Below are 21,253 nucleotides of genomic sequence, written 5' to 3' on the forward strand. Positions count from 1 at the left end.
ATTCACATACACATTCCGTCTACCCCTCCCCAAATAATGAGAAGGAAAAGACTAAAGAAAGAGGAATGAAAATTTCGCATAGGAATAGCTAGATCATGGTTTCCTATGGGAATCCACCATTGAGGACAGGCAGGGCTGGGCAATTGCTCACACCTGACTTCAATTAACACTGCCTAGTAGTATAAAAGGCAAAACACAGTCACATGCTGAGCAAGGCAGACAGAACTTTTCTTCAACGGCACACTAGGCAACACAAAGGGAGAGGCCAAGGGGCCATTCGAGAAAGCAGAAACTCGAGAGACGGCCAGACAGGAGTTATCAGTGATTGCAAAGCAATATGAGTTCGAAAGAGAAAGCTGTGTGAAGGAGAAACAAGCTGTGGTTAGAAGCCCATGGTTTTCCTTCTCCCCCTCCCGGATAACAGCTGAGTTGGGGAGGAAAGGAATGCTGTGCAAGGAGCCTTGAATGCTATATGAAAGTCCCAAACAAGCGAGAAAGACATAATCCGGTGAGTTAATGAACTGAACAAAAGTCAGGTTGATATCAGAACAAGTGAAATTGCAACGCGAGTGAAACTGTATCATTGGGGAAGGCTGCGCGTATGTATTAAAAAGTAACAGAGTGGTCCTGCGATAGGAAGCCCCACAGTCGAAAGACTCTGTAAAAAATCCTTTTGAAATGTGTATTAAACGGAAACAAAGTAAGAATGTAACGCTGTCTGGAATAAAAGCTCATTACGATTAATATGAGTGCAAGGAGTGAAATAAAAGGGAAACTATAAATGCTAGGAGCCATTGATGAGAGATTGTGAATGCTGCAAAGAGGAATGTTTGTGAACTGTAAATAGCAGACAAGAAAGAAGAAGTTAAGCAAGAGGCTTGATAAGATATTTCTGGTGATAGGCTCGAGCTCGGCTGAGGAAGCCTATGTAAGAAACTGTGATCGTCGAAGTGGTCATGCAGAGGTCTAGTCAACCATCTGCAGTTTTCGAAAGCCTTTGACTAATGCGATGAGTTGTGTTTTCTTTGGGGAAGGGAAATAGAGGCTTGAGCCTGACCGAGGGAATATTTGGAATATCAGGAATATTTGGGAATTGTGAACTAAGACAGATTCGAGCCTGACGGAGGGAAGTCTGTGTTGAACTATATTGAACTGTGTTTAAGAAAAAAAGACCCCGACTCGGGTGAGGGAAACCTGAGGGGTCTATTGGAGGAATACAAACTGTGTTGATCTGAGCTTGAGAAGGTTTCATCCCGGCTGAGGGAGACCTGAAGAACGTGTACCCAAATGTCAAAGTGTGTTACTTAAGGAACAGTGTGTCATCCACCTATCCTTTTTTCCTCCATTCTGGTACCCCATGCTTCAAACGTGGGGAAGGGAGTTGTACACCATTTTCTCAAAGCCATTCTGACATTTCCTTTTGAAACACTGTTTTCATTTTGGTTATCCGTGTGCACATTTATTGTAATATAGTGAGTGTAGGCATTAGGTTTTCTAGTATACATCTTATGATTTTGGACACGACTGATGAGGTCTGATGGTAGAGCGTGCTACCATCTTTAGATGTTGGGGCCAGATAGGAGGTTTTCCAACCCGTGTGTTCAATAAACACCCTCGAATTGCAGATCATGTGTCCGTCTTCACTTGATACAATGCCTCCCTTACAGGAGACATAATCCGCAAGGCCCCCCATACCTGTGCCTAGGATTATTAAAAGCTGCTCCATCATGGGTATTTGTATCCAACTGAACTCCCGGACCCCGATCTCTTCCAAAGCTCATCTGATCTCTCCCCATTACGGTCTTTAATAAGGTCTACATGTCCCATATGGCAAACATGACACCAGCAGTGTGTTTCTCTAATGCATAAATCAACTCCCCACAGCTGCAGTGAGTGAAGGGAGTTATTCATAGAGTTACTCCAGTCCATGTGTGACCACGAGACATAATAAGCCCTTCCCAGACCCTTCTGAAGCAACGGAAACTGAGTTACCCCTGTTTTTTTCTGGGGCTTCGCCCCTCTTTCCCCTACTACTTGCTACAGCCATGCTAGTAGCCTGGTGCGGCCTATGGCTCCATGGTTTGCATTCTATCACTGCTACTGGAATGAGAGGTAGGGTGACTACACCCTGCTCTCCCTGCTAGACATCCCATTCCTCTCCATCTACTCCTGGTACTACACACCATGACCCTTCTATAGGCACAAAAGGATAATCTGCACTACTATAGGGTGCTACCTCCCGTCCTCCCTGCTCAGCACCCGTACCCATGGCGGCATCCCTGTTCTTCATATCCACCTCAACCGTTCTGATAACAAGTTGTCCAATCTAACAAGAACCTACCCATGTCTCCACCTTGCTTCTTCTTTATTATTATTTCTTTATTATTATTATTATGGTATTTGAGAGTGGACCTAGTTTTGAGAAGCAACGGAACGCTTAACAGAGGTATACACCAATACAGATACATAACGGAGGGCTTTACAGGGGTGTATAACATTACAGATGCATAACCGGTCTTCTCACTTCCTCCAGCTCTTCATCTCTTTTGCCACCATAGCAGCACTACCTCTTCCTCTGCTAGCCTTAGCACTTTCTTAATTTTTCCCATTCTTGCGCATCTACCACTCGTCGCAGCCAATCCTCTATCCTAGCAGGAAGACGCCTACCCTCTTCTTTCTCTCTTTTTCAATCCTTCCTCCGCTCTTCTGACTACTGGCCTCACTATTTTTTGCTCCCCTTCCCTTAATCTGCTAACCTAGCAGTCGGGGAGTTATCCCCGTCCCACACTTTTTTCAACCTCTCTGTAGCCCTAACCAGTGGTGAAGGAGTTATCCTCCCACTTTCCTCTAATCCCCGTTCTTAGAAATTGATGGAGGCGTTACCTGTGTCTGTCTTGCAACCACTTGAGTAGCCACTGGGGAAAATGATAGTACGAACTTGGGGTCTGTGTACCCTCTGAGGGCGATAAAGATAGCACCCATATGGGGCGTTGCTGAAGGAATTCCTGCACCCTCCTTTTTCGGCCCTTCCCCTGCAATGTCAACATTATGTCCCTTCCCACCGTTTTCATACATAATTCAAAGATGTTTAACTGCTTCTCGAACTTCGTGCCCTTGTGCTTTGTAGTTAAAAGGGTATGCAGGTTCTCCAATACTCCTTCATCATACGTTCCCTCAATAGGCCATGAATGTATAATTTTCCTGTTACTCTCCCGCAATCACTCTCTATGATCATTTAAAATGTTTGCCTTAGTCGGGCAACATATGGCACAAATGATTCAACATACTCACCCTTATCCAATTCCTTAGTTGTACTTCACACTCATTCACTGTACTGGCCTATACCGCAATTACCTCATTCAGCTACTTACTTCAATTTTATTTCTCACTTTTACACAAAAGAAAGCATTGCGAGGGGTCAAAAATGTGAGACTGACTACTTTTAGATGATTTCTCAATAAATGCTTCACTGTCCCTACTCTGACGAGGATTTCCCTCACTAAAACAAACTTAAGAAAACACAGATATCTGGCCCTCACATTTGTACATAGAATACACAAAAAAAAATGGCAATTCGCAGCAACAATAATTACATTTGTAATATTCAATTACTCTTTATAACCTGTGTGAACTCCCCATCCCCAGGTCTTAAGTTGGTTTCAGTTCCAATGATCAACAAAAAGAAACTTGGAAATCTGGGTTTGTAACACAGTTCCAACACAGTGCTTTGCACCTTCAATTGGTCAAAGGAAAGTTCCAATAAACCAATTTCTAGAAAAGGAAAGATTCCTCTTCTTCCTTTAATAGATATTTTCAGTCCATCAAATAGCATCAATGATATTCTTGGTCAGGAAGATTTACCACAACTTATAAGATGCAAAGAAACACAGCTCCTTGAAATCAGCTTTTCTTGGCTCTCTTTTCAATACAATAAATCATAGTTTATATCTTTTTCAGGACAACTTCAAAGCACTTCCACTTCTACCTGGTTTACTCTCATACCAGACCTAATTCTACAAGGAATCACCATGTGGGTCACTCACCTGCCCGATAGCTTTCTACAATCATCAGTGCTTTTGAAGTTCTAGATCTACTGACAAACAAAAGTTCACAACAGCTTCAGCAGTTTTATGACTCAACAACTTTGCATTAGTGCTCTTTAACACTGCCATGCAAGCAGCACACTCTTATTCTGAACATCACCTTCCAGAAGGGCACCCCCTTTGCCACACTTGTCTTTGTGCCACACCAGTAACCAAATACCCGTAAGGATGTAATTCTAACTGTTCTCCTTTTGGCTTTAGCAGTGTGAGTTTTTATACCTCCTTTCCTTTGGAAATATTGCATCTGCCCCTTCTCTTTTGTTAGCCACAGTAGCTTAATTGTATGCCTTGCTGTTAGCCGCTTTTGGCAATGTTTGTACTACTCTTGGCTTTGGGTAATGCTTGTATCACTCTTGGCTTTCGGCAATGCTTGTTTGTTCCCTGGAACTCACAATGTTTAACGTTAAGTCAATTAAATTTGATGGTACAATATTGTCTGCTGCTTTACAAATGATTCTTCAGCTAGCCTTCACTTTAGAATCACTTTTAGGTAGATGCGATTAGCAATTCAGCTGTTTTCTTCAGTTTAATATTCCCCGAGTGTTATTCAAGCAGTTTCTCTCCTATTCTACCTTTGTTAGTCCTTGTCCAACAATCAATGATCGGGTTTACAGCAATTTCACTTGCACACAAATTATTCTTTTCTGTTCTTCTGTTGCCCGCCTTTGTTTTGCGCAAGGGATTAGAATGCTCGGTAACACTCCTCGGCTTCTGTTTTTGACCCCTTTGCGTGCTGCAGGACTTCTACTGCTTTGGCTTCTTCTGAACAGAAGTCTTCCTGGCTGAAGTTGCCTTTGTTCCTTCAAATTAAGTATGGAGCAGGGCTTGCTCCTGAGAACGTGTGGTGCATACCAGCCCCCAGCCACAGTCTCCAGCATGTTTCCTGCTGCTCAGTCTCTGCAATTCAGTTCACATGTGGGGAAGTCTTTCTTCCTTCAGGCTTCCCGCTGCACAACCTCTGCACTTCAGATTTATTGGGAAAAGTACGCTCTCTGGACCGGCAGCTGGAATCTGCCGTGGAGTGGTCCTGGTGCCCTCTTTCATCCAATTTTTGCTTAGACTGCCATCACTGCTGCTCTCCTTCTGCTGCTACTGCTCCTGCTGCTCCATCTTCAACATTAACTAATTACCTGTACCTGAGGGGGGCCTTTTAAGCGCCTCTGCCTCCCTTAGGTTTGGGTATTTTTCCTTAACAAGCTGAGCATTCCTTTTGTAGAACTCTTCAGCCTCTTCCTTGTCCCAATATCTAGGTAATTATGGGACTTGAAGTCCCCAACAACAGAATTAGGTTTTCTAGTCAACGTTCTACTTTCAAACTCATGTTTATTTCTTCTAAGTATATTTGTATTTAAGGAACCATCACAAGAATTAACCAGAAAATGGGAAAGCAGTTAATTTAATCCATTATTAACAGATTTCCTCTCACTGTACCTCTGGGAATTAGAATGATTTTTAACTTTACATGGTTCAGGCAGACATTTTTCTTAAGATGTTTAGGGATATTACATTTGCTTTATCTACTTTAAGATGTTAAATTTGTGGATTAGACAAATCATAACAACAAGCCATTACATGCCTTGGTACTTGTAAAAGGTTCTTCCCCTTTAGAGACAAATACCACGTCTTATCCCACAGGATCTCCTCACCACCCTGAGCCGTGTCTCCTCCCAGGTGATCCTCCCATAGAGCACCACCCACAACGTCAGGATCAGGAAGTGTCTGCCTTTCCCTGGTCACCAGAGAGGAGGCTTTAGGCATGGGTTAGTGAGGGATCCGCAGGATTCAGCACAGCATCTTATGAACAACACTGACTGGCCAATATTTCTGAGATGTCCCGGGGCGCAATGCTTTTCACTACAGCACTGCTCCTCTTGTTTCTCTCTTTTACTAGTATGACCTTCTCTACTACAAGATCGTCTTCCCTTTCACTACTTCACCTAACCAAGAAGACAGAGGTGAGGGGCTCTGCCCGCACAGCAAATACAAAAGCATGTCCATGCCTACTTGAGAAAGGTATCTACGGTTGCACTTACCTCAAGATACCACCCTACATTTAGGTGAGGACTCCAGACAAGCAAACTAACTGGTATCAGGACAAGCCTCACATTGGGTGTGCAGGGTAAGATACCATCTCATACCTCTAAAATAATAAACTACGTAATTAAATATATACAAGGGACTCGCAACAAAGAACAGTTCAATGCACTTTTCCAATCCCCGCAACCTCAACTAATTTCACAACCATACTCCAAGTCTATAATTAACGAAACCCCTTAAATCAAAGAAACATCCCCTTTTTACCCCCATTTCCTCCTTACTTTACACCCCAAACGTGCACTCACGTGAACCTAAGGCGCTCCGATGTGGGGCTCCGTCAAGTTGTCCTGCACCGTTAGGCTGCAGCACCACGCCTCTGAGGAGGAGACGGACCCTTAACCAATGTAGTTTCCCTAGAACTCTTTTTCACCATTCATAGAAGGCTGGTCCCCGTTGTGTGGTGTGGACAGAATGCCCCCAACGTCTCGGAAAGCCTGGGCTCCTGGCTGGCTCGGCAAATGTGCAGATGGGCCTATAATCGCCTAAACCCAAACAGTCCCACTGCTTAAGAAGTGAGTGCACAGTTGTAGATGAAGCAAGTTTATTGTACAATTCTCTGGGGAGAAGTTGGATGGTGTTGCAGGACCAAACTAACCCAAGTCTCGACAAACCACATCAGTTCACATCTTTCCCCAGGTCACTGTTCCATTGAAACTTTCTAATCTACAAAACTTCATCGCATAATTGAAACTCCTGATTAGCCTTAGGCACTGGTTTATTCCACATTTCACTACTGACCAAAATAAATAACGAAACTCTGTCATTCTCTCAGGCATGAGGAGATTACATCTCCTATCTACGATACTTGTCACACCATGAAAGCTGATGGCTATTTTCTACAACTATACTGATCAGTTACTCGTTCTTCTGCCTTCTGAAAGCCTGGCAAGTCAGTTTAAAAGTTTTAAAGTTTCGGATTAATTTGTGAGATTCATGAATTACCCACGTATTTGTATTATTATACATGTGGTTTAACATTTTATCTTTCTACGCACATTCAAGCTAATATGTATCAATTTCTAGACTAACAGGAGCACTAAAGTAACATCCCATGCATAATTAACTACACTTTGATACCTATGAAATTGCAACATGGCGGCCAGCTCATCACCACCCCCAGTTAGCAATAGGGGGCGCGTAACATGAACCCGTTGTAATCACAGTGGCCTTTCCTGATCACCCCAACATTCTCGAAGCCTATTTTAGTATTGGGTAGGAGTCTTCGCAAACTTTAAGATCAGAAGCCGCTTGTTGAAATCTTTTGTATCGGCTTCATGAAACTCCATAATTTCATTGTGCACACTCTGAGGAAACCTGCTAAGCAGCCAAGCAATAATATCGGTCTCAACAACTTCTTGCTCTAAACGAGCAAATTCAACTGCCGTTAACCATTCTATGATATTCTTTTCATCATACACAGCAAGCAGATTCTTACAAAATCTAGAATGAGAGGAGGACATAGAACAATTTCCAGACCCTCCGGAGGAGCTTCTACCTACAGCCAGTCTTGCAAGCCAAGCACTAGCTGAAGATCCCTGTCCTTCTCTTCTATTTTGCCTTTCTCTATCTCAGCCAGCATGTGCTTCAGATTCATTACCTGTAGCCTATACTTCTCTTTCAAGATCAAACGCAGTAATATCATTAGAAGATTGATCAGAAGTATCCCTTGAGCCATTATCAACAGAAGAAACATTTTCAGGCGCACTACTGGTAGGCCCTGAACCAGCATTAGTTACACTTGAGGTGGGCAAAGCAACTTTCCTAGACACCTGGCCCTTCATGTTTATTTGCACCAACTCTGCGCTTGTACCAGAAGTAGGTCAGTCTTTTGCAGAGCACAATTTCTTTTATTTACTTTGTGCATGGACAATATTTCTCTAGTGTATGTTTTCAAATTAATATAGTTAATAGCACTTTACAAGCCCACAACTTGTAAGAGCTAAGAGTTCTGCATAACATGCACTATATGATCACTCCAGTGATCCTTCACTGAGTACCAACCACCTTATCACACTGCAGAGCAACAATTTTGAAGGTGGATTTTCAGAATGAGCCCTGCAGACTGGTTCTGTGAGGACACCATGTTCTGAGGAAATGGGAAAGAAACGAATGTCTAGCTAAACTCTTGCACGGTAGTGTGATGAGCAGCTGGGCTTAGATTAGAGAAGAGGGGGATAGTGGTGAAGGGTTCAGTTAATCACGCACAGAGCACTCTTAATACAGGTTAGGCAGAATGTATAAAAATACAGTTGTATATAGGCCTTGGAAAACCTCAATTATAAATCACAAGTAAGTATATTTCTAAACATACACTTCTAATATACACACATTTGCTTTTGGGCTGCTTTCCCCGAAATATGTGGGAGCGTAGCAAGAGAGCCAGAACCAAGAAAAGGGGTGTTTAGGGAGCTGATACTTTTCTCAGTCCCCTCCTGACAAGATTTTTCAAATATTTGGTTAAAACTGTGCATTTTCAGCACAGTTTCTACATTACTGGTTTCCTGTGTTTGAGCCTTCTGGCTCTGTGTTGAGTCTCCAGGCCTCTCCTGGACATCAGACGGCAGGACCTCCGCTATGCCGCTGATGCTTCCAAGTGCTCTCCCTGGCTGACTTTGGCTAGTTCATAATGGGCGACGGGCAAGTTGGCGCCCGGTCACCCATTATGGAGGAGCTGCCCCTGTTCAGCAATAGAAAACTGTAAGGTTGCAAAGTGAAGAAAAGACAAGGTTATAAACTAATTTGAGGAGTAATAGGTCAAAAGAAAGGAGTTGAAACAGCATAAACAGCCTTTTAAGGTTCTTTACTTTAAAAGCCCTTCCCTTGCCACACGATATGGGGGTGGGACTAGGGCACTTAGTCACAAGTCATAATAAAACACTTTACTTTAAAGACTCCTAGCCTTTTGCAGCCTGAGCAAAGGTTGGCGAAGCAATGTGGAGGGAGAGGTGGTGGAGAGAAAGGTACCTAGCTGGACCTGGCAAGGTCGGTCCAAGCAGAAAGAGGTTAGCCAAGCCAGAGACTGCAACGTGATGCAAAGGATCTTGTGAAGATGATTAATCGGGGTGGCGTGGTTGACTGTGTTGAAAGCAGAGGAAAGGTCCAGGAGGATGTGGACAGAAGAAGAGCTGGAGTCGAGGTTAGAGATCAGGTCTTCACTTGTATTCAGGAGAGCAGTTTCTGGGAGAAGACCAGCTTCTCAAGGTGTTTGCCCAGGAAAGAAGTGATGGAAATCGGGTGATAGTTAGCCAGACAGGTAGGGTCTGCAGACAGCTTTTTTAGGAGAGGATGCACAAGGGAGTGCTTGAGAAGAGAGGGGAAAAGATCCTTTGGCAAAAGAGTGAGACTGGTTCGTGGGAGAAAATGTGGTCGGTCAAAATCTCGAAAAAAAAATCTCGACTAACAATAAGGTCGGAAAAAAAAGACTGAAAAAAAAGTCGAATTTCTCTTTTTTAATTATATATTTATTTTGGGGTCCGGGATTTAAAAAAAAAATGGTAAAAAAAAATTTAAAAAAGGGGGGTTGGGGGGAACCCCCCCATTTCGAATAAAAAATGACATAATTTTTTTTTTTTTTTCGGTCTTATGACCATAAACCAGAAAATGTTGTCCTTAATGGTTCTGGATGAGCAGGGGAGCACCTGTTTGGATGACACTTTCATAAATCGGACTTGTCTAGAAACATCATCGGGTGTTATGGGAGAAAGGGAGGAAAGGACCATGGGGCGGGGAGAAAGGGGGCCTGAGAGATGTAGATGGAGACAGATGAGGAAAGTGAGGACAGGATGGGTTTTAGTGGTTAAATGTGAAGCCAGACCTGTACAGTGGCCCTTGAAAGGTGTAGGAGAGGTGGAGACTGCAGTAGGATTGGCCAGCTCTTTTCAGGTTTAGAAAAGTTTGGGCTGGTTAGAGGTCGCAGACATGCATGCTTGAATATGGACCCTCTTCTTCGAGAAGATTGAGAGTCTGCATTGCCTTTGGAGCAAGTGGCAGGCCAGTTTGTCAGAGGATGTGCCGAAGCCTTCCACTTCCGCTCAGCTACTGTGAACTTGCCTTTCGAAGTGGCCTGGATGGAGTCATACCAAGAGTTGCTCTTGGAGGCAGGTTTCAGACGGTTCCTCATAACAGGGGCAAGGATATCCAGAGCATTGGAGATAGAAAGATGAAGATTTGAAGGGGCTAAATCCGAGTGGGTATCAGCCTCAGGGGCAGGAGGGTGAGAGAAAGTGGAGGCAAAAGTACCTACTGACACTTGCTTCATAGGCTGAATGATTGTGAAGGAAGGTGGTAGTGCCAGGGAGGGCTTTACCAGGGGGACAGGAAGTTTCAAGTGAGAGGAAGGAAGAAAGTGATTGGCCCTCCAGATTGGAGTAGTGAGAGGATTGGAGGGGGGGTGGCTGAGGAAATGAGAGCATCCAAAGTGTGTCCGGCTGAGTGTCGGACCATACAGTAGAATGAAGAGGGAGAGAGAATTGTATAGGTTGCGGAAAAGCCCTGCGGAGGGGTCAGTGGAGTCCAGGTGGATGTTGGAATCCCTGAGGAGGAGAAGTTTAGAAGTAGAGGCAGGCGAGAGGAGGTAATGTCTGCCCATTTAAAGAGGAAGAGGGCGACCTGGCCAGGTGGCCTGTAGATGGTGACCAAAGTCAGAGAGAGGCCATGAGAAATAGAGAGCCTGCATACTAGGCATTCAAAGGAGGAGTAGGCCTGAGTGGGAATAATAGAAGCAGGGACCCACTCAGGGAAGCTCAGGGCCACTCCTGCCCCAGGCCTATTGGGTCTGGGCTCGTAGAGGATATTTTAGCCCTCAAGGAGGAGAGTGTCATATCCTGTTACAGAGCTGGATGTAAACCATGTCTCTGAGATCGAGAACATCCAGTCAAGGTGTTCAAGGATGTGGCAGATGTGAGAGGAGTGTTTGAAGGCAGAGCAAGAATTGGGAGTAGCTACGTGGAGCAGGTTGCCACTTTTGAAAGACTTCCGGGGAGGGGTACACGAGTGAGGCATACCCTTCGGAAGTGGCTGAGGAGCCAGAGAGGTGGTAGACGGATGTGGCTGAGGAGCCAGAGAGGTGGTAGACTGAGGCGGCAGAGGAGCCAGAGAGGTGGTAGCAGGAGGTGGCAGAGGAGCCAGGCAGGTGGTAGAAGGAGGTGGCAGAGGAGCCAGGTAGGTGGTAGAAGGAGGTGGCAGAGATGCCAGGGAGGTGGTAGCTGGAGTAGCAGGAGAAGGGAGGAAGTTGATGTGATGCGGGAGACCCCTATCAAGAACAAGCAGATTGGGCTGAGAGTCCTGGGCCATGACAGTGACATTTAGATAGACATTAATGAAGGCTCTGGAGGACAGGAAGGAGGCCAAGAGGACCACCCACCGGGTGCCACCATTAATGGATAGAGGGAGAGAGAACAGCGACCATATGAAGAGTACATAGGTCGGCAGAAGGAATGATAGAGGATGTCATGAGAGTCTGTCTGGAGGACACACTGACATACGTATCAGCGATGGGAAGACCCGAGTTGGAGACTAGGATATCCTCCTTGAACCTTTTCCTTCCAGTCTTAATGAGAGGGATAGGATAGGAGAGATCGAGAACACCATCTGGGGATGCAGGGAGAAGAAAAGTGTGGAGCGAGAGGGGAGAAAGAGGCAATAGAAGCAGAGCACAGCGCTACGCCACACAGGATGCACAGGGTAGGGTTTCAGAAGGTGGCGTGACATCAACAGCAGGGAAGCAGCAGACAAGCACACCAAGAAAGACTCAACAGAGGGATAACATAAAGCAGCAGGATTGTAACAATCAAGGAAGTCCCAGCAAGCAACAGCAATGAAATCAGACACAGCACAACCAGGAGGGCTCAACAGAGGGACAACATACACCAGCAGTGGGATTGGAACAGTCGTGGAAGACCATGACAACTCCATCCTAAGTAAGGGGGAAAAGCCTAGTGGTCAACAACAGCACGTCAACACTATATCAGCAGTAAAGTAAGAGCGGTAGCGGATGGTCAGTATTACCACCGTAACCTATGGATGGGGAAACAAGGCCTAGAGCACAAAAGTACGCAGTAAGGCAAGCACAGACAGGAACACATCACCTAGAGGAGAAATAATGCAAGGTAATATTGGCATGTCTGTCTGGATGTGACGCAAGCTAATATTCACAATTCTGTCTGGATGTGACATGGGCTACTCTTCACAGTTCTACCCCATCTATTACTGCCCAAAACATGTAAGCTGTGGCTGACTAACCCAATTGGCTTGATGCAAAGTGTTAACTTTACGCATTGACGCTAGAATCAGAAGGCTACCTTATACAAGTGAGGTAGATGCTAACTATGGCTGATGAGCACAAGTAGGCTGAGTGCCAAGGGTGTAGGATATTTGTAAATGAGACGTGTGGTAGTTAATGGAATACAGTAATGGCTGTACTCCCTACCAACACCACGTTTACCTTATCAGTCGCTGATGGTTGACGGCTGGAGGCTAATACGGGCCAATACGGTCTGGAGCTGCTTCCTCAGGAGCAGCCCTTTGCAGCAGTGGGCTTGGAAGGGTTCCATTGGCTGGGGCTCTCTAAGGATCTCTGGTGGAGAGGTCACTTTCGGTGTAAGGATTTAGGTCGGGCTAATTGGCTGTTGTGCTCTCTGGTGAGATTGTTCATGGCACTGGACAGTTGGATGGCTTTGGCGCGATTTAAGAAAGGACCACCACATTGTCAACTAACTCTGAGAACCACCAGGACACTATGTAGGTGGAAATCGCACTCAAACTATGGAAGTCGACCCTTGTGGCGAAAACAATGAAACTGGCCATGCCAGGCTCCTCTTTCGTGCAGGAGTGAGTAGTGGACTACTCACTCTAGTGGACTGGACGGACGGCCTGTAGTGGACGGCCTCTTGTTTCGCAAGTCGATGGTCTGTGGAGTTCTAAGTCCAATGTGGTAGCCCATGACAAAACAAGTCAGCCCACAGGATGGTTCTGTGATGCTTTTGAAGGCTTCCAATGGTAGCATCCTCAACGAGGGGTCGAGACTGCTTGTTCCCACTGTACACGGGTTGAAGCAGTGATGATGGCCTGCTGGAGATCAACAAAGAAGCACGGCTTCACCGGGATGGTTGAATACCATGCTAGATGACTGTGACGAGTTCTGGGTCTTCAACAGGATGACCTTGGAACTTGGGACATGACTTGGGACTCATGGCTCCAATGCCGATCTGAAGAATGGCTCCAGGCGTCCATACTGCAAATTAGAGCTGCAGTCTTCCCCCAAACTCACCAATGGGGAGAGGGTCAGCACCATTGAAACAGGCAGGGGCTGTCCAATCTTGGACAGCCTCCAGCCACCACCTATGCCCAGTAACAGAGACACTTTGACCATGATGTGGACTGGGACAGTCGAGACACCCACATCAGGCCACACACACATACTGCTACTTGGCTGGGAAAGCTGATGCTTTGCCTGGGAAAGGGCTTACCATATATGGCAAATCCGGTACTGAAAGGGCAGGAAGAAGGCCAGAAGACAAGATGTCCAAAGGACAGGTCGAAATCTGGGGGTTTAGGTGGGGTCTATAGATCTTTATGGAGGGAACACAGCAACAAATACATATTCCCTAACAGCTGTCATGGACATAGCAAAGGGAGCTCTAGGGAGAGCCTGTTTGCCAATGTATGGCCTCCTGACACCAATTATTGAGAAGCACAGATGCAGTGAGCACAGCAGGAGGTTTGCAGGTAAGCCCAATGGTTTTAATTGTATCTAATGGTGGTGGGGTAGAAGGATCGCGCAGGGGAGTGAACTAGAGCAGCCAACAGATTGCTTGTGACGATTGCTCAGACCGCTCTCCGTGCACATTTTTCAATGGGAACTCGTATAACATGCGAAACTGATCTGATGATGTTTTAACTTATTTAGGGCAATACTTGAGCCAAGGTTTACAGTTGCACACTGTTTTTATGAATGAGAGTTTTAATAATGATAGTTCATGCCAGGTAACATTTTAATTGTAATGGGCATTTAAGGTACTGTTGCTGTTTGCCCAGGTAACATATTGGGTCTCATTCATTGTTTTAGACTTGCTGCCCGTTCTGATTGCAACCAATGCCCTCAGGAGTAAGTTGGAAGTGAAATCATGCAAAGGAAGCCATTTTATGGTGTCACCTCAGTCTGCATTTAGTTTGAATTTATAGAAAATGAATGCTCATTTGAGTTCAGTTTCATGCCTGAATAATTGCAGAAAATGGTCTGTTTGAAAAGGATCCTAAAGAATGTATCTTATCCTTCCTTACAGGTGGTATGAAGCCCAACACCCTCGTGCTTGGATTTTATGACAACAGCATTCCGGACGACTACTTCCTGCAGGACCCCGCCTTTAGCATGAGCCAAGAGAACGACCTCTTTGGGGTAGACATCACCTCTCTGCAGGCCCACTTCCCTCCAGCATGGGACGGCGAGGGCCACAAGTCTCTCTCGCCTTCCGAGTATGTAGCCATTATCTCGGATGCCATCAAGATGCACAAGAACGTCTGTTTGGCACGCTACTTCTTCCAGCTGGACAAGAAGGAGCTGTTTGCCAAGCGTCTGCCAGATCGCCGATACATTGACGTGTGGCCTCTTAACCTCCTGCGGCCAGACAGCACCAACTATGTGGACATTTGTAGCCTTTTCCTCTTGCAGATGGCCTGCATCCTGACTATGGTGACATCTTGGCGCTCTGCCCGTCTGCGTATCTTTCTCTGCATCGAGGCTGGTGACCAGGGCTGGATCCGAAAGGAGGAAAAGCTGCGGGAGCTGTTGACCAAGCTGCGCATCCGTGCCACAATCAAGATCGTCCCTTGGGATTCTGTGGTGGCCCTGCATTGGCACAAACAGCTCAGCCCTGAGGAGCAGGAAGAGACCTTTGTGAACCAGAATGCTGCTCAGATCACAAACGAGTACTTGCGTGCTGTGAATGAGTTGGTAACCACGCAGGCTGCCAACACTGCGGTGCGTTTTCTGTACCTGCCGCGGCCACCGGCAGACACCTCCCAATACGAGCGTTACCTCGAGCAGCTTGAACTCCTGACCCGAGACCTGGGGCCTACACTCCTTATTCATGGGCTCACTCCAGTCACATGCACAGACCTCTAAGGGTCCGCCTGGCACCTTGGACACTGCCCTACTTGCTTAAAGTTGGTGCTCTCGCAGGGCTCCTTGCATTCCACAGCTCTGAACAAAATTCCCTTCCATCCCAGTGCGCTAGTCTGAGAACCTTCCTGGTATGTGCCTGCACTAGATGTCTGGTAAACTGACAGCAGTCCTCTGCACACTGGCCTCCCTCCTATTTCATGCTTGACATGTTTTGGAATAGGACTTGTTGCCAAAAGGATAAACTGGGGAAAAGAGGAGGGCGCTTCCTATGTTTTTTTAGCTGTTTTGACCAGGGCCCTTGAACACAACAAACGGAATACTGAATGAATGTGTGATGCCAGCTAGAGTAAACGTCACGCACAGGAATAGGCCTTAAAATGGCGAGGGGCCTCTTAGACACAGGTTATTTTTATGACTTCCCCCTTTGTACTTTGCTCCCATTCTTGTTCACTCTGCTGTAACCCACCTATCCCCATTGTATCATTTAACACACCCATCTGCTTCCATGTGGTCAATCTAGCAAGGCACATCCGATGCCCTTGCTCTGTGGGCCATAGATCTGAATGGCATTGCTTTGCCCCCCAAACCCCCAAATATCATTACATTCTTCAAAGCACAAGGCTTTGTGGGCTTTATCCAATACCCATACACACATGTGCCCCTCTGTAGCACATAGCTGTTTTCCATTGCTTTCTAGCCGTGGCCAGAATGGCTCAAGGGACATTCTTAGCCAGTCTGATTTGCCAAAGTGCGGCATCCCTTTCTCCCACGGTGGATGAGAATCCTTTCTTCCAACAGACACACATGGAAAGTAGTACCTTTTTAAAGAAAACAGTGTAATTAGTAAGTGTTTAAAGCGTACTAACCCAGAAAACTGCAATGGTCTACTAAAACATAATTTGGAGACTGTTCTGAACACATGTGGAATTTTGGTTCAGACACAGATTACCTGCACATGCATTGGACACTCCTGAGAAAGTGCGGCACTCAGATGCTTTTTTTATTTGATCTGGTATGGGAATTCCTTGCAATAGCCAGTACTGTGCATGTCCCTACCCACACTCCTTACAAGACGGAGCAGCATCAACTACACAGTCTTGAGTCTTAAGCTGCAAGTATGTGCAGTGAGTGCTGGAGCACCAGGGCACCTGGGATAAGGCTCCTTCCTGTCGAGACACTTCCGGGAACGCTCATGCCGCCGTTCGCGTAGCTTGTTATTACACTCCAGTAATGCTTTGCTGCTCCAACAATTTTTTTCTTGAGAATTGGCTTAACCTGTAGCTATGTCCAACATTATCTTGTTAGGCTAACCCAGTGGTCTGTAGGTCGCCATGTTATCACATTCTCCTTTTTCTTTTTCCAGCGTGCAATAGCAATGCAGATTGGTAATAGTAAATGCTCATGTGGCATGTTCCACGTTTTTAATGTTCATTGTCGGAAAGACATTGGTCCTTTTTTTAAAAGAAGAATCAAACCTCATTTTTGGTTCTGTTTCTATTTGCACAATCAATATGGAAAATATTTGTGTGACATCAATAATTATCCACAGAATTCCACCAGTCGGGCTAAGTGATGTCGACCTTTGTTGAATGGAAACAAAGACCAGAATATCTGCCTTCTCTGATATTAATATGCAGCAGGAGGCCAAGACTGAGAACAGGTCAGATACGTCCACTTGCTCTACCCCGCTTGCCCCACATTAGTGGGCTCGCCTGGATGTAAGCTAGGTTTGACTTGCCGAGTTTGCAAGGGTTTATTTTAATGTACAAGTAGATATGGCCATGTATGTCACAATGGAAACTAGGCGGCAACTATACTTCACTGCCTCAGACTCAACCAGTCGTATCCTCCACATTGATGGAGTAGGTTACTGGGAAGTTCGTATTCTCCTGAGGGAAAGAGTATACAGCTCTGTTTCTCCAATACATGCAGTGGATCATTGATCAGGCAGGCAAAAGGCGCATCACACCTCCTACCCCCTCACTTCCCTGCAGAGGGCTTTGATTCTGTGCATTAAATAGCGATCCATTCCATTTTCCCTATCCTGTTGCAGTATCCCGCTGTCCTTGCTCTAGCCGGCTCTGGCATTCTTGCCAGTCCTTCTGCACCTAGTACCGTCGGCTTAGTACCGTAAGCCTACTGTTGATTAGTGTGCATGGCTCAAGCACCCCTACAGTACCGCTTGAGGTTACCACTGGTGGTGCTGCAGGTTAGAGTTAACATACTAATGCCAAGTACTTCTACCGCAGCCATGATGTATGTAATCCAGCCTTGACGCTACTTCTCAACGGGACCCTTCTGGGTTGATGTACATGAGCAGATAGTATGCACGAAGTCCCAATTCTGACGAATAGGCCACATGCACTATTTGGGCATCTCTGAACTCTTGCCCCACTAAGAATGGGCTGAAAACGGTCTGTGTTGCGGCAGCTGGGTCTGGGTGAAAACAATAGAAGATTCAGGCTTGCCATAATCTTTAGTCCAAAATTCTCATTCCGTACCTTTGCCTACACATAACTTGTGACCGGGAGTGACGTTACATTAATTATGCACTGTTTTATTTATTTCATTAATGGTTTATCTATTTTCATTGGGCCTTGTGTTATTTTAATATTTTCTAGGCAGGGCATAAAATGGCATTTGGGAGTGGGATTGTAATGCTTTGAGCACTCTCACAAATTAACATGTTGGTACATCATAAAAGATTACTTCTGTGAGCACATGAACACAGCAAGACGCGTGCCATTATCTTGCACATGTGTCAGGACTTTATGTACACGCGTCGCATAAGCACAGGCTGCAAAGAGGTAAGGTAAATTCAGTCTGGTGACATGGGACACTGGTGAGAATGTTGCATGTGCGGAAAAGAGGCACATAGCTACATACGCAAGGTACAGACGCATGATGTGTGATCACTTCTTGCATATGACGTAGGATCGCCTCGGAAGCATGCATGCATACATAAGACAGCAGAGGCACAGACACTTGGCTGTCACACACGTGTGTAGTGATCTTCCACACGCACAAATGCGTATCCTGTACGCTCCCCTGTGATGCACTCCATGATCAGTGCTCCCCTTGGAAATCGGAAGTGATTCGGAAGTGATTGCATGGGAGGCACAGATACTCTACTCCAGAGACTACAGACATGCTCACGCTTTTATTACACACACGCACACACGCACACTACACTCATAATGACATTCAGGACTTGCACACAGGCATTGCCTTCGCACATTCCACCCAGTTTGCTTAACCTTGGACACAAACGCATGGGAAATGACCTGGAAGAGGCATTCACGTTTGAGATTCTAGTCCTGACCTTCTACCAGTTTGCCTGCACACAAGCCTACTGTTGACTACAACAGTGCACTTTCAGCCAGAAGCTGCAATGATGTCTGCAGTTATAGGTATAGGGTGGGCTCACTACCTTGCAACTCCGAAAATACTTTATTTTTTGCACTGATTGGGCAAATCGTGCCTTTCTGCACATTCCCACCTTTCGCCCCGGGCACAATTGAACGTTAATATTGAATGCCTTCTAAGAGCTGCAACTGAGAATGTTTCTGCTTTCGTTTTTTTCTATGCATAGTTATCTTCAGGCAACAATATTGAGGTTGTCACGTGCGGGTTGTGAGAATAAATGTATATGACAGCTGTCAAATGTCGTTTTTGATAAATAAAACCTTGTTTTTTTTCTTTTAAAAGTTGAAGAAGTACTAAATAAATTAACCATCCAAACAATGACCCAGTTTTTTGTTCTGAGAAGCCTCGTTTTCAGCTGTGCAAGTCCTAGTTGTGTTCATGTTCGTGGTTTGCCAAATGCGTTCCCATTTTGCGTGGCCACTTGTCGCAAGAATGTGGAGCCAAGTGTAGAAATATTCTCCAATTATGGAAAACGTTCACCCAAATCTTTTTTCTTGTTAATCAGTCTGTGTGTTTTGTTAATGTTATTGCTACTGTGCTATGTTACATTTTGCTTCTTCTGGCATGCTACACTATGTATTCCATGCGTTTGCTATGTGTTTGGTCTATACTATGTTTTTTAGGACCGGCATTGCTTTGAGATTTATATTTTGCCTTCCTTTTCTTTGCCATGTTTATGCTATACCACATCTGGCGTGTTCCTTTTAAAATGGCTCCTTCCCTTTTGATTTATGGACATAGTAATGGTTTATTAGGTCATGCTACTGGGTTTTATAGTGCTAACCACTGCCATTTGGGGTTCTCTGGGTATTTGAAAGAGATGGAAGTGGGTAGGTTAGACTGGAGAGAGAGAACATGCAAGATAACTTGTGTTGATGGGTGTAGACCTGAATTACCCTGAGATCTGCATGTGTTTACATTTCTAGTTTGTCATCGATAGTACAGTCATCGAAAAAAGGGGGAGATAAACACGTATCTTTCCCTATTCTAAAAAGGATGTCCCCAACTAGCAAACTAAACTAAAGAAAAATGACCTATTGTCCAAATGTCTCTGAAAATCTTACTAATACATAAAACAAAATAACACAAGGAATATCGGGCTGTCTTAAATTAAATAAAGTAAAAGTTCAAACCTATACGTTTTTTAAAGTACTTCTTGTGACCAGGGTTGGATTCCCTTCCCCTGGAACAATGATGGAATACCTTTTGGAGAAGTATTTTTCAATAAAGGTCTATTCAGTTCAACACACCAGAATTTTTCCTTCAAATGCGACCTTCCGCTTGTTTAATTAAATGTCTTTCATAAACACTTGTTCCACAACTCCAAAGCAAATTATCTTTTCGACTATCCTTCTTGGGAAAGCAGAAATGTCTTTCTATCAGAAGACAAGTTCATAAATCAAAACAATTCAGCGTAACATTTATCAAGATAGCACAGAAACTACTTATAGTAATGCCACACTTGTTCTTCAAATGAAATATCACAAACGAGTTCATTTCATTACACTTCTTTGCCACAAAACAACATCTTCTTTCCTTGTCGCCTGCCAGGACTAATTAGTATTGGTCCTTTTCCTGGTTTACTCGCCTGCCAGGATGTCAACGCCTACAACTGCAATTATGCTTGTAGCAATAGTTGTTCCAAGATTATCCAGACCAGTATCCTTTCTGGGGAGTTTTGAACAATGTCTGCCTCTTTTTATAGTCTCTTGAAGTTTGGTAATGTGTGTTAGTTTTCCCCTTGTTGGTGTTCCAGACAAAGGGGAGTTGGGTCCTTGATGACTTTCTTCTGCTCCTTTGCAGCCTCTTGGCAATGCAGGTTATAGATGTTCCCCAATTGGTAAGGGGAATTATGCCCTTTTATTGCTTTCTCTCGGTTTTCAAAAGCATTGGTTTTTGATAAATGTTCTATTCGACCTGCCCTTGGGTTACCTTTAGCTTTAGGCCAACTCACAGGTCTGCTTTGGCATCTAATTTTCCCTTGCTGGTGCTGCAGTAGAGCTTCTATCTTCTTTCTGCTTTCCTGTCGGCTCCCATGCAACTCCCGCGGTCTACACAGCTTCTTCCTGGAGCTACAGCAGTCCTCCTGCACATGGAAGCGCTGTTCGTTAGGTTGGGAGCACGTCTCCCTCTCGGTTGTTCTTCACTACCATACACTGCTTCTTTGCCACGCCAGCGGCCTTCATATCTCACGTTGACATCATCTGGCATTCTTCTGTCTCATTCTGCGTTCGACCCAGCATTCTGGTCTGCCTATGCTACTCCTTCAGCGTCCTATAACACCTTCAATTCATTCCTGAGTTTAAATATCCCGCTCAGGTGTTGTGGTCTACAACAACTAGACCGCACCTTATGGTTAATGGCATTGTTGATCCTTACTAACTCTGGGCCACTCTTCTTCGTCCTTGTACCTAGGGCATTCTGGATCCTGAACTCCGTAATGGGTTTGGAGTTTTGATGTTCAATTATTTTGAATTGCTTTGTGAAATTAACATTGTCAGAGTTG

At 45.1% G+C, this 21,253-nt stretch overlaps 1 protein-coding gene across 1 annotated transcript in view; it reads left to right on the forward strand.

Annotated features, from left to right (window-relative positions):
* The window catches only part of SLC12A9 (solute carrier family 12 member 9), a 681,455-nt gene extending 662,390 nt beyond the window's left edge, over positions 1-19,065 (forward strand). Inside the window, exon 14 of the mRNA XM_069646063.1 lies at positions 14,483-19,065. Coding sequence (XP_069502164.1) covers positions 14,483-15,321 — 839 coding nt within the window. The 3' untranslated portion in view covers positions 15,322-19,065. The remainder of the gene's footprint in view (positions 1-14,482) is intronic.
* Positions 19,066-21,253: the final 2,188 nt, after the last annotated feature.

This window comes from Ambystoma mexicanum, chromosome 1p (assembly GCF_040938575.1).
Source record: "Ambystoma mexicanum isolate Mex_15411 chromosome 1p, UKY_AmexF1_1, whole genome shotgun sequence".
In the NCBI taxonomy this organism is placed as follows: Eukaryota; Metazoa; Chordata; class Amphibia; order Caudata; family Ambystomatidae; genus Ambystoma; species Ambystoma mexicanum.